Genomic DNA, 16,214 nt, shown 5'->3' with positions numbered 1-16,214 from the left:
TCAACCATGCGTTCTCATAATAGTTTGTTGAAATAAATGAATTTGTTATCTGTAAACTTACTTCACTGAGCCACCTCCTTCTTTACCCCATCTATGGAAAGAAATGAGACACATTATTTTTTGACTCAAGAGATAATAAAGTCTGCTTAGATTTTTTGCATAGGATAGTCAGTTCTTACTTTCTGTCCTGGGGATCAATGTCACAGTAGGTTACCGTGTTAATGGGATAATGTCGCCTAAAGAAAATCCTGCAGCAAAACAAATAGCATGTACATGTTATTCTCAATGGGTGAGCATGCTTTGGAAAGCTTTGGTTGTGTTCACACGCTGGCACACACACACGCACACACACACACACACACACACACACACACACACACACACACACAGACACACACACACACACAGACACACACACACACACACACACACAATTTGCAATACTTATATTTTTCTTATGCTACAAACTGAGACCTCTGAAACTACGCTTCGTTCTAATCTAGTTTAAGTCAGAGACTGTTTGTTGTATTTTAGTTTTTCACTGGCATTGGTCTCTACCTATCTGTGTCTGCACTTGGGTTCCCTGACCCGCCACAACTACCACCATGAGGGCCAAATTTAAACTGGGTTCCATGCAATATACAGAATTTAAACATTACATTATATAATGTAAACATTTACTTTGAATTTTATACACTCTTTATCAATCATCAAAGTCATATTTTTCAGTCTGTTTTTGTTTACTTCCATTCATTCTAAAATCAGATTTTTAATATAGTTAAAAATATGATCAAATATTTCACACAATTGTTAATTACTAACAAGCTACCCAATGGGAAAATAATTTCTGTGGGTGGCTATATATTGCAGAGCTACTGTGGCACTTACTTCCTCTGACTGTCTGTAAGTGTGATGCCCTGTGTGGACACCTTATAGTGGACAGTGGTGGCGTCAGGCAAAGGGTTGGTTGCCAACGTTTGACTAATTGCCCTGGCAATGGCCTGCGGGCCTGTGAGAGATTCCATGTCCACAGAGTTGATGTAGAGAACATTGCATGCTACAAGTAAACAATAAAACAGAGTCACTGTTAAATAAGAACAGTCATTGGAAGAAAATGGTATGCATGCAGTTCAGTGTAGGGGGATGGAAGTTGTAGTGAGGAGTATTTAAAAAGCATACATTGAAGAATGCTATGCAGTGCACAGAAAGTAGTCCATATAATTTAACTTTAAGGAATGCTTCTGCACTCCGTTGACTGTCACCATGCACTACGTTGTGCATGCATTTAAATTTTTTCAAAGCTTGAATTTGAGGTTTCATTAACTGCAAGTCTGTCAAAGCTTTTTATTCTGTCATAGCATCAATCACTGCATAAGTGTTCAGTCCAAGTGCATGATGGAGCAAAGCAGTGTAAAGCAGTATTTACCATGGGCTTCCTCAGGAACCTTTTGAACTGTAAGGTAAGGATGACAGTGTGTCAGGAAATGGGCTGCTGCTGTGAACAATGACTAGAAATCACGAAAGATATACATAGATAATTCAGATAATGTAAGTATGCATTCCAAAGCTACAAGGCATGATGAGCCTCAGACTGCACCTATAACAAGCAAAAACCATACACAATTTAAATATGGCCACTATCTCCAACAAAATGTTGTTCCACTTGCCGTCACTGTTGAACCTCAGTATTGAATCAGTTTGATGGAGAATTTGATGTTTGCTGTCTGTGCAAGTTTGTGGTCCATGGTAAAATCACAAATCCACGTGTGTACGTGGTCAGAAAAGGGTGTCCAAAAAGTGTTCCAAATGTGGCAGGAGCATTTCAAACTAAGTATTGCTACACACAAAAACTATTTCACAGGAGACAGCAGTCAAATTTAGAAAGGCAGTTTTTGCTTTTTATAAATGCATTCTCACAACTTCTTGATTGTACCTCATTGCTAGCTGCATGTTTTTTGTTTCAAGGAATAATGTTTGGAGACCTAACAGTGGATGCCAACCAATCCACATGGAACCTGAAGTTCCATGTGGATGGCATCCACATGAAACTTCATCGAATCAATATTTTCATACAGTTTCTGCCTTTTTCCATTAATAAACTCACTCTTGTTCTCAGTTTTTCAATACTTTGTCACTATTTTAACTAGGAAAGAGTCTCTGTTTTCCCATCAAACAAATACTAATGGATGTTTCCTGATGATATGATGAAACGAATTCACTTGCCACTATTAAATTCTAGTAATGCTTACCTGCGCCCTGCTTAAGAAGTTCAACAACTGGATCAGTAGGTGTGGCGAGTTCTAGCGCCTCTTTATTTGGGTCTTTGAGTGACAGAATAGAGAAGATGTCAGATTTTTCTGTCAAACAATTTTGCAACGTACTCCAAGAAACAATCATGCACTTGAATTGCAGTTGACAAAGGAAATCTGCTACTAGCCTAATCTGGTACAATATACACTTGTCTTTGTGTGAGATTCAAACTTTTGGATGTGATCCCTGACAATTAAATCTAACAAACTAATATTAAACACAAAATGACCAAACAAACTGCTGCCATAGTAATTTCTTTAGTCTATCAGTTTTAGTTTTTCGATAGCATTAGTATATACTACAAAAAAAAAAAAAATCCACATTTAAAGGGATTTCAACCATTTAAATGTGTGGAGATGATACTGCATTGCTTAGTTGTGATCTCTTGGTTTGTGCAGTATATATTTGTACTACAGTTTTTTGGGATTCCACAGCATGATATGCTGCCCTTTCCATAAAAAAACTGAAAATACCTGAGATAACAAAGACTTTGTCAAAAGAGAGATATGAAGGAGGTGGAGCTGACCTTTGGTGGGGATCATCAGCTTGCAAGGCAGAGCCAGTGGAGTCATCGAGTGTTGGTACACCAGAGCAGAGAGACATCCTATGAACACAAGATAAACTGTTAGAGCAATTTCATATGAAAGTAAGTCTTAGTGGACAAGTCAAATGTCACAAACTGTAAAATTAAGACTACAAGCTCACCAAAGTACGGTTCATTGGGACAACCCTTCAGACGGACGCCTTTGGGGCTTGTCTCAATCAGGAAGTGCCTCACCAGTTCGTTAGTGATGTCACCAACTAGGAAAGAAAGAAAAATACTTGTGCTATCATGAGAAAGCAGCATGTTTAACAGCAAGTTGAATGGTGAGTGGACTGTGGGAAACCTTTACCTTTCTTGTTCTGCTGAACCGTTGGTGGGGGACATGCTACCTTCATGGCCAGACCATAGGCCCCACGGAAAGAATGGCTGTCCCTAATGATGAATGCCCCAGGTTCCCTGTCCTTCAACAAATTGATGGCTGCAAGGACAGCGAACAAAGAGAAGCAGGAGTGAGAGAGAGATTGGAAAGGATGAGGCAGAAATTAACGGAGATATAGGAAATGAGCAGAATGAATCACAAGGGGGAAAAAAAAGGATGAACAAAGAAGATGAAAGGAAAATTCACAATCAAGTGACAAATGGCTACACTGTTTCAGGAACAGATTAGTAAATTCATAGCAATGGATTGTTTGATGTTTCTAACACTTACCTTGCTCTCTGGAAATGTCTGGCTTGTACCAGAACTTGGAAGTGTCCTGGACAAACTTGACATTCATCTTAATGTCTGGATAACCATCTGTTTGGATGAAAGCACAGATGATAAATAACTACTGTTGAGATCATAAACCTGCTGTGAACAAAAGAAAACCATTTCCTGCCTCTCACCATATATGGACTTGGAGACGTCTGGGAGTGTGTGTGCTCCAGACAGGTTTGGTGTGCTGCCACAAGTGGCTGGTGTCGACATCAAGTTCTTGTTGTCTGTCCTCTCCGCATCGCCACTGGACATGTGTCTCTTCTCTGGCAGCTGTGGTGAGACAGGGAAGGCAGGTGTGGGAGGCAGTTGGGTGCTCCCTTGGCGAGAAGCAGCACCCAGCTCATCAGGTGTGCTGTGGCCAGTCACTGCTGTTCGTCGTCCCATGAGAGGACTTGGAGGCACACCAGTGGCTGCCGTTTTGGGGTTTCGGGCAATCAGAGAATTGGATGGGACGCTGGCTGGAGGTGGGTGTCTGGCCAGTGAGGGGCTGGCTTGACCCAGGCGTCTCTGGAGGGCAGGGCTTGGGGGTGTGTTGGTGGCCACAGTGCGATGGAGGGTGTTGGGGCTGCCAGGGACAGTGTGGATGCCCATGATGCTGACCTGGGATCCCTCAGGTGAGGTGGGTCTGTGGGTGTATGAGGAGGCGGGGCTGTGTGGGGCACCATCTGAAGAACCAACCCTCCTTCTTCAAACACAAAAGCGAAATTAGACAAAATTAATATTGTTATTCTGTTTGCATACTGCATTATGTATCCGTCCATCAAATTTATTATACAAAACACTGACAATATCTGTATTATCTTCATGTGATGTAGGTTTTTCTTGTAGTTGAAGTAGCAGTTCACAGAAGTAGGGCAGTAGCCTCAAACTCAATTGGTTGATTAGTTGGCTGATATGCTCTTATCAAATCAAACTGTCATTCTTCGCACAGTTGCCAGTGTCATTTACATACAGTGAGGAAAAGCAATACATTAACAGTCCTGCAGAATTAATGTATTATTTTTGGAGGTAGGAGGGCCATACTATCTGAACATGTGTGTTTTCACAGCTTTAAACTTGCCCAACCAAAAGGAGACTGCTTGGTTTAACTTATTTATTGTTAACTGAAGGCTTAGTTGGAGGAAGCTCCAAAGTAATGGACACAGTGTCAAAAAAGTTGTTACTGCAGCTACATTTTGTTAAAAGTGATGGCCATAAGTTGAGTGTAAATGTCACAAACAGAAGCTTGCAGTTGACATAGTTCAGTATTCTGAAATCAAATAAATATGGGGCCATGTGTCTTGGCTCTGAGTCCATTCACTATCAAATGAAGAGGTCCAAATGATTGAATCTGCTGTAAATACTTGCTGTTTATGTAGATTTATAACTCATTTAAGCTAAGAAGGTTAGCAGGCAGAGTGCAATGAATGAACAGTGGCTCATATAGTTCATCTTGACATGAAGAACTTTTCCCCCCAAAATCAAACAATTCATTAAAGAGTGGGTATAATTTCAGCAGACCAAGATTTTCCTTGGATGAGTACACTTATCTCAAACCAATTTTTAAGGAACAATTACCTGAATTTCCTCATTCATTTACTTTATAATGATAATCGTATTTTTTTTGTCTTTTGGAACTGGCAAAGACTAGTGGTATTGGTGGTCTAGATGTAAAATGTGCTATGGAAGATCAAGGAAGTAGAATTTAGGTCTGGCAAACTCCAGTTGCAAAGCCCCTTTATTGTTACTTCTTTTACATTCTGAAAACAGTGATCCATCTTATTACTGAAATATTTAAGATGCTTTTGTCTAACTGGTTGCATTGAAACCAATAAAAAATTGCCTGCACTTGAGGGTAAACAAAGTAAAGTGAATAAAAGTGTGCTTAGCTTTTACAAAAGTCAAACCAAAGTCAATTTTTCTGATCAAATACAAAATGGCCAAACTTCTGCAATAAAATATTACTACTCACTCGCCAGTGCTGTGGATGGGACTGCTTGAGGAGAAAGGAGCGCTCAGTGGTTGTGCCCTGGAGTCCCCCAAACTGCGACTATCTGAGAAACAGAAAACATGAAAACACACACAAACACAGTTTCAATTTAATGTGTCATATAACATTTTTTGCCCACAACAAAACTGTATGCAGTTGATCAGACACCGAACAAAAAGCTGCAGTGTCAGAAACAGGGAATGATTTAGAAATCATTCTCAATACAACGCACATTATGTGGAAACCTGGGATGCAGAAAAGGAAAGAAAAGCATCTGGTTGCAGTGAAACACAAAAGGAGGAGACATTTACACTGCATTGCCACAGAAGTGCCCTTACCTTGCTCACCATCATTAGAATCAGAGTCTGATCAGCAAGATAAGACAGAAAGCAAGGGGAGAAGAGGAAGAGAAGATGTATGGAAGAGGAGACAAGAAAGACACACTTTGCGTGCAAAGCAAGAACTGGAGGGTCTGTGTTAGCTATTAGCATTTAGTGGAAGCAAGAACTGTTGAGCACTAGAGGGAAGCAAAGACCAACAATATTGAAACAGCTTTCTGCTACAGACCTACACTATGACTTAATGCAGAGTTGATGTACACTAGTGCAATCTGAACAAAGTCATAGCTTCTGTACATCTGCTTTTGATTTTAAGAATATTCTGTATGAAATTATTCCAAGTTTTAAATGAAGTACAGTTTCACTAAATCTCATGTTTTCTCTGGCTGCAACGGCTCTTCAAATGGAAACAATCTGCATGTCGTTTCATACACACTCACAAAATTTGTTATCTTTACTCCTGAAATATGCATTCAAAACAAAACTGAGGATACTATATTTGATACTTGTAGATTGACCTGATCCACCCTGCTGACGAGGCTTCAATCCCAGCGCTGAAAGAGGAGTACTGGCCAAACCTGGAGGGGAGCGAGCTACAAATAAAGGAGGCAAGAGACTTAAAAGATTCCTGTTGATATGGGATCCTCCTCAAAACCTATTAAAAAATGATGCCAATAAGATGAGAAGTACACATACAAGCCATGCCAATAATGTCCAATGACCAATGCTTGGCATGAAAAGACACAATTCATCACTCAAGCAGCAATATAATGGGCATGCATGAAATGGTGAATTTTGTGTACATGTTAGTGTACATGTTTGAAGTATACTTGGTTAATGAAACCACTTAGTATGCAAGATTGGATTGATCAGATTCTTAATGCAAGTTATAGTAGGACTTTTTCTTATGTATAATACTTGCACTTGATGCACAAGTAGAAAAGTACACCCTAAATTCAAAGTTTCATCACGTGTCTCAAAATGTCTGAATTAAATATTGTGAATAAAAATATAGCCTAATGTGAAAGTTCTTGTAAAGTAAATACATTGTATTTGGTGTAAGCCATGACAATCCAATGCATTTTTTGTGAAATTCAGCAAATATCTCCACACGGTCTGCTAGATATCTGCTCTGTGTCTGTAGAAAAGATTCTCGAACTACTTCACAGGACAGCTGTGACTCCATAAACTGAAAACAATCTGGCTCAGAAGATTGTGGCTTCAGAGTCAACAACATTAGTTAAGGTCTGAACCTTGGGGGTTGTACTAATGTGGCTTACTGAGGTGATTGAGACACATGAGGATCATCGGGAAAGACAAGTTATTTCCAAAATGAGATGCCAGGAATGACAATCTCTACAGATTGTCATGGAAACACTGATATTTTTCTGTCAATCATTCCTAAAGCAACAATGTACATTGATAGAAAAGGTGGAATTACTTAAGGAAAATGCTTTTGAAAGACTACTGTAGATCCTGGATGACGTAAAGGACATCTATCATTTTGGAAATGAACACTTACTCCACTTGCAGAAGAATCCAGATCAAAAGCATGACATAGATTCAGTAAATGTTCACTTAAGGTGGCATGGAAAGGCATAAAGGAAGGTAAATATGAAGATTTGTGCCATAGAACAGCTTCTTACGGCAACAGCTGTGTGTTCAAGACTGCTGGAGAGGAGGGCAGGGCTGGTTTTTAAAAGTCAACACAATCTCTCACACAAAGCCTGCTGAAGCTGAACAGGGTGGATAGTGTTGTAACTGCATCTAATAGATGGGTGTTGAGGAGTTGGTCAAAGCAGTGGTAAATTAGATGAGGTGTTTGTGTATGCCATTTTTGCTTTTCCTTAGTTTTGCTATAACTGACAAAAATCTTATTTAGTGTACCAATATGACATTGTTTTTCAACTCTAAACCCTAGTCTACATTTCTGTATATTTGATTATATGGCTATATTGAAAAACTACAGTAGATAAAGATGATTTAAAAAGCACAAGAGAAGAAGGAAAGACAATAAATAAGGGACACAAATGAAAGAAGCAGGAAGAGAATTTAAAAAGTAAAAGGAATAAAAAATATGTTCAAAATGAATTATATCACTCATGTGACAAGTGAATGTGTTTAGAGACTCTACAGGTACACATAATGCAGCAGTGTGTTTAAAATTGAACAATATATAGAAAAAAATACCTTCAGCCCTCTTTTATTTCACTTTCTTCTTGTCTAATTTGTTTTTCAAGTAAGTCAAAATGACTTTTAGCTGAACACATTTCTACATATATATATATATATATATATATATATATATATATATATATATATATATATATATATATATATATATATATTGCCAAAAGTATTCGCTCACCCATCCAAATACTCAGAATCAGGTGTTCCAATCACTTCCATGGCCACCGGTGTATAAAATCAAGCACCTAGAAACATTTGTGAAAGAATGGGTCGCTCTCAGGAGCTCAGTGAATTCCAGCGTGGCACTGTGATAGGATGCCACCTGTGCAACAAATCCAGTCATGACATTTCCTCGCTCCTAAATATTCCACAGTCAACTGTCAGCTGTATTATAAGAAAGTGAGTGTGTGGGAACGACAGCAACTCAGCCGCGAAGTGGTAGGCCATGTAAACTGATGGAGCGGGGTCAGCGGATGCTGAGGCGCATAGTGCCAAGAGGTCGCCAACTTTCTGCAGAGTCAATTGCTACAGACCTTCAAACTTCATGTGGCCTTCAGATTAGCTCAAGAACAGTGTGCAGAGAGCTTCATGGAATGGGTTTCCATGGCTAAGCAGCTGCATCCAAGCCATACATCACCAAGTGCAATGCAAAGCGTCAGATGCAGTGGTGTAAAGCACGCCACCAACACATTCTCTGGAGTGACGAATCGCACTTTCTCCATCTGGCAATCTGATGGACGAGTCTGGGTTTGGCAGTTGCCAGGAGAACGATACTTGTCGGACTGCATTGTGCCAAGTGTAAAGTTTGGTGGAGGGGGGATTATGGTGTGGGGTTGTTTTTCAGGAGCTGGGCTTGGCCCCTTAGTTCCAGTGAAAGGAACTCTGAATGCTTCAGCATACCAAGACATTTTGGACAATTCCATGCTCCCAACTTTGTGGGAAAAGTTTGAAGCTGGCCCCTTCCTCTTCCAACATGACTGTGCACCAGTGCACAAAGCAAGGTCCATAAAGACATGGATGACAGAGTCTGGTGTGGATGAACTTGACTGGCCTGCACAGAGTCCTGATCTCAACCTGAAAGAACACCTTTGGGATGAATTAGAGTGGAGACTGAGAGCCAGGCCTTCTCGTCCAACATCATTGTGTGACCTCACAAATGCGCTTCTGGAAGAATGGTCAAAAATTCCCATAAACACACTCCTACACCTTGTGGACAGCCTTCCCAGAAGAGTTGAAGCTGTTATAGCTGCAAAGGGTGGAGCGACATCATATTGAACCCTATGGATTAGGAATGGGCTGTCACTTACGTTCATATGCGAGTCAAGGCAGATGAGCAAATACTTTTGGCAATATAGTGTATATATATATATATATATATATATATATATATATATATATATATATATATATATATATATATATATATATATATATATATGTATATAGTGTTTTGATAAGCTTCTGCAATATCACAGATATATGTCCGGCATTTATTCCTGTCCAGAGCTGCATTAATTTGTCACCAAGATCTTGTATTGATGATGGGAGAGTCCGGCCACTGCACAAAGTCTTCTCCAGCACATCCCAAAGATTCTCAACTGGGCTGAGGTCTGGACTCTATGAATGCCAATCCATATGTGAAAACGATGTCTCATGCTCCCTGAAGCACTCTTTCACAATTTGAGCCCCATGAATCCTAGCATTGTCACCTTGGAATATGCCCTTGTCATCGGGGAAGAAAAACTCCATTGATGGAAAGACAGGGTCACTCAGTATATTAAGGTAGTCAGCTGACTTCATTCTTTGGACAAACAACATTGCTGAACCTAGACCTGACCAACTTGCAGCAACTCCAGATCATAACACTGCCCTCACAGGCTAGTACAGTACACACCAAGCATGAGGAGTGCATCATTTCATCTGCTGAAACATAATCACCCATGCTTTTGGCATTCCATGTTTTCTTTTCTGTCTGTTGTAGACACATGATACACACAGGAGTTAGTACTTGATTGCATAACCATTGTTTTTGATGATTGCAGCCATGCGTCTTGGCATGCTCTCCACTAGCTTCTGACATTGTTCTGCTGTCACAGCAGTCCATTCCTCTTGCACAAATTCAAACAAATTTGCTTTGATTTTGGGTTTGTGGTTCTCCACTTTGCGTCTGATGATTTTCCACAGGTTTTCAATTGCATTTAGATCCGGTGATTGAGCAGGCCAAGGCATGGTTCCAACGTTCTGGTTCTCCACCCAGGCTTTAACTGACCTTGCTGTGTGGCAAGGGGCATTTTCTTGTTGGAAAATCCCGTCATTCAAGGCAGGAAAGAGTTTTCCAGCTGATGAAAGAAGACTGTTTTCAAGAGTAGTCCTGTACATAACCTCGTTCACTGGCCCTTCACACAGTTGCATTTGCTGTTCCACCTATATTGAAACAACCCCAGATTGTCACTGATCCACCCCCATGTTTTACTGTAGAGGCAAGACACTCTGGTTTGTAGGCTTCTCCAGGCTTCCTCCTAACTAGTAAGTTGGCTGGAGTGGGCATCAACTGAAAATTGGATTTCTCACTGAAGAGAACCTTAGCCCAATCATCAACAGTCCAATCCTTGTGATCCACAGCACAGAGTAACTGGGCCTTCTTCTGCCTTTTGTTGATGAAAGGCGCTGTGTGACTTCAGACCAGCTTCAGGAAGTCAGTGTCCAACTGTCCTTTCCGAACAAGTCACATTTCTCGATAGTGCCCACTCATTTTTAAGGTCACTGGAGGTCTGACGACGATTCCGGACATGGAACGGATGAGCGCATGGTCATCTCGTGAGGTAGAAAGATGTTTCCTGCTGTGACTAGCTAGAAATTTGGTAGTACCATGTTCAGCTTGTTTTTTCTTGGTGCAATGAACGGCTGTGTTTGAGATCTTCAGTTTTTCCGCTACCTGTCTCTCACTCATGCCAATTTCCAGCACTGGCAAGATGGCTGTCTTTGTGGCTTCACATAAGTCTTTGGTTTTAGGCATTATGTGAGAGCTGACAACTTCTGAGTTGTGCTATGGCTTGAATGTAAGCAGGAAACCACTCTAGGCCTTTGCATGTGCAGTGCTGTTTTTGAGATAAAATGGCCTCTTATACACCCTGGGAATACAATTAGCTTAAGCATGTCAAATAGGATACAAAGTATTATGTAATCAGCTGCATTTTTTGTTGTATTCATTGCATTCTTCAGGTAATATACCTTTAGTGGTACCAGGCATTAAAATGAACAAGAAATTGAAGAAAACAAGGGTGGTCTAATATTTTTTTTTTTATAAATAATTGTGTGTGTGTGTGCGCGCGTGTGTGTATATATATATATATATATATATATAAAAATAAATAAATATGTATATATATATATATATAGTACATATATATGTACTATATATATATATATATATATATATATATATATATATATATATATATATATATATATATATATATATATATATATATACGCATATATATTAGTGGTGGGACGCAATTAAAAAAATTTAATTAATTACAGGATTAATTGCAGTTTTGTCAAATAGCAATGTTTCACACAACAAGTGAAGTTTTTCAATTCAAATAAAATTGTGGTTGACAGTTGAATCAATGAATAGACATATACGTGTTTATATTTTAAAATTTATTTAAAAACAAAGGAAAATGGGACAGGGCTGCACAGTGGTGTAGTGGTTAGCACTTTCGCCTTGCAGCGAGAAGATCCCTGGTTCGTGTTCCGGCTTTCCCGGGATCTTTCTGCATGGAGTTTGCATGTTCTCCCTGTGCATGCGTGGGTTTTCTCCGGGTACTCCGGCTTCCTCCCACAGTCCAAAAATATGCTGAGGTTAATTGATCATTCTAAATTGCCCGTAGGTGTGAATGTGAGAGTGATTGTTTGTCTCTGTCTGTGGCCCTGCGACGGACTGGCGACCTGTCTAGGGTGTCCCCTGCCTTCGCCCGAGTTAGCTGGGATAGGCTCCAGCCCCCCCGCGACCCTAGTGAGGATTAAGCGGTGTATAGATAATGGATGGATGGACGGATGGAAAATGGGACATATAGAAAAAAATGATTTTGATGACTTAAAGCCTGAATTTAGTTGTTTTTTCCACTGTATGGCACATAAAATCAGCTTAAGTAGTTCAAGGAGCTTCAGAAAGTTGAAAATCCAGAGATTCATTCTGTTTTCATCTTTTCTGGGTCTGATAAATGGTGTAATTTTGATGGTTCTTTTTATAGGAATATCAATTTTTATTTATGTAATTTTTTTCTAAACAAAAAGTTTATAATGAAGTTATTAAAAGAGATATTTTTGTTGTTTAGGTTATTCCTCCTCCAAGGAGGCAGAGCCTAACGGAGTAAAAACTTAAACCACAAAAATGTTTCATTTCTATTTATCTGCATTTTTCATCTGTCTGCTACATTCACAGATTACCTCAAATCTAAGTGCAATTATAGCGATTTTATTCAACATTTTAAGACTTTCTGGAAACTCAAGCACTGTCTAGAAAAGTTGTCTATTATGGGACAGCTACACCGTTAGCGTTAGCATGACTCGTAGCCAACGTTAGCTCTGGTGCTAACAGCAACATGTTTTACATTGAGGTGATACCGTCGGCTTGAAGTGACGCAGTGATCAGAAAACTCTTTGTTGTACAATTTGTACACAACCAGGCTTTTAGCCAAGCTGCCATCAGGAAGATTTTTAAAAGGAAAATTTCTGCCCAACAAGCTCAATCTCGTTTTCCTTCACTGTTCACCAGTGCCTGACTTCACTCAGTGCTTCCTGTGCTTCTTCTTCATGGCTAGAAACAGACTTCAGGTTCATTACCGCCACCTACTGGGCCGGAGTGTTCATCAGAGTTACTGGGGTGCCAGAAATGAGGAAACTGAGGAGGGTGCAATTAATTGCGTTATTATTTTAACGCGTTATTTTCGCAGTAATTAATTAGTCGAAATTGAAAACTGAAAACAGAATGAATCTCTGGATTTTCAACTTTCTGAAGCGCCTTGAACGACTTATGCTGATTTTATGTGCCATACAGTGGAAAAAACAACTAAATTCAGGCTTTAAGTCATCAAAATCACTTTTTTCTATATGTCCCATTTTCCTTCTTTTAAAATAAATTTTAAATTATAAACACGTATATGTCTATTGATTGATTCAACTGTCAACCACAATTTTATTTGAATTGACAAACTTCACTTATTATGTCAAGTATTGCTATTTGACAAAACTGCAATTAATTGCGATTAATGCCGACTTCATAAATTCTGTTCATGAAATAACTCAACAGTTTGCACCAAATGAAAATATTAAGTATCAAAGTAATCTGTGTTCTACAGCATTTAAAATTGAAGAAATATCTGATGCAGATGTGCTTAACATTATTAACTCTCTAAATAATTCAAAGGCACAAGATAGTTACGGGTTAGACACGCACTTTTTAAAATTATATAAAGATGTTTTGATTGTACCTTTAAAACATTTGATAAACTTATCTTTTAGGCAAAGTGTTGTTCCTTCAGCTTGGAAGTCCGCTGTGGTTACTCCAATTTTTAAATCAGGAAATAAAACCGAGATGGAAAATTATAGACCGATTAGTTTGCTTCCTGTTATCTCAAAAATTGCTGAGAAATGGGTGGCAAAACAATTGAATAAACATTTAAATTCTAATACGTATCTGCACCCAATGCAGTTTGGGTTTCGTAATCACCATTCAACAGAATCTGCAAACTGCCTTTTTATCGAAAAAGTCAAGGGCCTTCTAAATGATCATAATTATGTAGGTGCTGTTTTTTTAGACCTCAAGAAGGCTTTTGACACAGTGAACCATGAAATTCTTTTAAAGAAATTACTTGATTTTAATTTCTCTGATGAGGCCATGCTTTGGTTTGAATCCTACCTTAGTAATAGACAGCAGTGCGTCTCCATTTCGGGTTGCAAATCATCATACCTGCATTGTCAAACAGGAGTCCCCCAAGGTAGCGTTCTAGGTCCAATTTTATTTAGTTTATTTATTAATGATTTACCAAGTGTGTGCTCCAATGTCAATGTCCAGCTGTACGCAGACGATGCGGTGATTTTCACCCATGGCAACACCCATACTGAAGTTTCTGAAGTTTTAACAACTGCCCTGACTCACGTTCAAAGGTGGGTCACGGAATCATGTCTCCAACCTAATATTAAGAAAACGGTCTGTATGGTGTTCAGTATAACACCAAAAAATCTACAGCGGTCCTATGTCTTCCTGGATGGAGTCGAGCTGACTCTTGTCAAAGAGTTCAAATACCTGGGTTTGACTCTGGACCCGACATTGACATTTAAGAAACACATTAAGCGCCTCACTAAAACTGTTAATTTTAATGTTGCAAATTTTAGACAGGTAAGACCCTTCATGACTCTATATGCTGCACAGATGTTTTTACACTCAATGATTTTTTCTCATATAGAGTACTGTATGACCACATGGTCACTTGCTGATGGCACAACACTTAAATCGATTGAATCTCTTTTTAAAAAAGCCATAAAAATTCTAGACATGAAACCATTTTCAGTTCATCATTGTACTGTCTTAGACAAGTATAACTTTCTTAGTTTTGACAATTTTGTTAATTTTAAAAATGCTTGTTTTGTATACAAAGTTTTGAATGGCCTCGCACCTCCTCCACTACAGGAGTTCATCAAAAGGAAAACCGTGAGTGGGATGGCTACCAGGGCCACGGCACGAGGAGACTGTCACGTGCCATACAGACGCACAAAATTTGCAAAGACTGTGCTCTCTGTAAAAGGCACCAAGTACTGGAATAGTCTTCCATCATCTATTAGAGAAACTCCAACACTTGCCACATTTAAGCTTCACCTAAAACAGTGGCTTAAGGAAAACCAGGCCTGTGAACATTTTTAGTGTAACTCTTCTTCTGTTTGTATTGTGATGTGTTTCTCTTTTTCTGTCACCTGCCTGGGGACTACAGATGGAAATTAGCATTTCTGCTATAATCTGGCATATTTACACTGCTATTGTTGCATGTGTTCATTAATATGCACTGTCCCTATTAAATAAACTAATAAATAAATAAATAAAATTAATTACAAAGCCTGTAATTAATTAGATTAATTTTTAAAATTGCGTCCCACCACTAATATGTATATATGTATATATATGTGTGTGTGTGTGTGTGTGTGTGTGTGTGTGTGTGGGTGTGTGTGTGTGTGTGTGTGTACATACACATATATATATATATGTGCAGAGAGAGAAAGAGAGAGGGGGAGAGTATATATTATTAAGATATTATAGTCTTCTTATAGTATTAAAGAAAAGGTTTTGTAAATTTTTGGCAGTGCCCTGGTCTTCAGGCAGAGTGAACCTACACATGTTGAAGTAAGGAGTCTGTGGTGACACGGGGAAGCTGGGGGTCGTTGGGGAATTCTCACCACAATCTCCAAAGGTGAGACTGTTGGAAAACCCATCTGCTTCGTCATCCTTAAAGGCCTCCTGGTAGGTTTGCATGGTACCCTGGAAGACAGGAAAGAGACACACGTGCACACAGCACCATAAAAAAGCAAAAAATATACAATTGATGATAAGGAGACAAAAAAGTACCAACATTTGAAACTTGAAAATTTGAAATTTTAATTGCTTCTATAATATTATCTTGCCTACTTTGAATCGATGTGCATTGGTCTTTTAGCTGGATGAGCTGCTACTACAAAATACAAGGTTACTTATAAGCACAATTCTATTTGTAAAATAGTGTACTAAAGGCTTGATGATAAAATGAAATACTATACCTGTCTTGGTATGCCTTCAGAGTTGAGGGCCAGACTGTTAGCAAAGTCTGGTGAATGCACTGCAGAGGTGCTGTCATGGCTGCTCTGGTACTGGCCTTCACTCGTGGTCCGACGCCTTCCAGTCTCCTGCGTCATTTCTGGGGTCATTCCTCTGGAGCGAACTCCTGACACCCCCCAAAATATTCACCATGAACCATCGTCAACTCAGTAAATAGATGTTAAAAGCAGCTTTTTATGTTGGTTGTGCACCACATGGGAACATTTAGCAAGCTTTTAAGCTTCAAAAAGAGTGAA

General features: G+C 39.2%; 1 protein-coding gene across 10 annotated transcripts in view; it reads right to left on the bottom strand.

Annotated features, from left to right (window-relative positions):
* The window catches only part of tns1a (tensin 1a), a 183,568-nt gene that overhangs the window by 3,331 nt on the left and 164,023 nt on the right, over nucleotides 1-16,214 (bottom strand). For 4 of the 10 annotated variants that reach the window (XM_055008583.1, XM_055008587.1, XM_055008585.1 and 1 more), the window contains 15 exons: nucleotides 15,921-16,084; nucleotides 15,501-15,645; nucleotides 6,437-6,511; nucleotides 5,919-5,945; nucleotides 5,563-5,644; nucleotides 3,740-4,296; nucleotides 3,564-3,650; nucleotides 3,204-3,332; nucleotides 3,016-3,111; nucleotides 2,837-2,914; nucleotides 2,250-2,321; nucleotides 1,427-1,453; nucleotides 889-1,057; nucleotides 180-248; nucleotides 62-91 (listed from right to left, as the gene is read on the bottom strand). In XM_055008583.1, coding sequence (XP_054864558.1) covers nucleotides 62-91; nucleotides 180-248; nucleotides 889-1,057; nucleotides 1,427-1,453; nucleotides 2,250-2,321; nucleotides 2,837-2,914; nucleotides 3,016-3,111; nucleotides 3,204-3,332; nucleotides 3,564-3,650; nucleotides 3,740-4,296; nucleotides 5,563-5,644; nucleotides 5,919-5,945; nucleotides 6,437-6,511; nucleotides 15,501-15,645; nucleotides 15,921-16,084 — 1,807 coding nt within the window. The remainder of the gene's footprint in view (nucleotides 1-61; nucleotides 92-179; nucleotides 249-888; nucleotides 1,058-1,426; nucleotides 1,454-2,249; nucleotides 2,322-2,836; nucleotides 2,915-3,015; nucleotides 3,112-3,203; nucleotides 3,333-3,563; nucleotides 3,651-3,739; nucleotides 4,297-5,562; nucleotides 5,645-5,918; nucleotides 5,946-6,436; nucleotides 6,512-15,500; nucleotides 15,646-15,920; nucleotides 16,085-16,214) is intronic. The other 6 variants (XM_055008586.1, XM_055008593.1, XM_055008584.1 and 3 more) reach the window with 5 other exon arrangements.

The sequence above is a fragment of the Amphiprion ocellaris genome, chromosome 24, assembly GCF_022539595.1.
Source record: "Amphiprion ocellaris isolate individual 3 ecotype Okinawa chromosome 24, ASM2253959v1, whole genome shotgun sequence".
NCBI lineage: Eukaryota > Metazoa > Chordata > Actinopteri > Pomacentridae > Amphiprion > Amphiprion ocellaris.
This window is presented reverse-complemented; position numbering and strand designations above follow the sequence as displayed.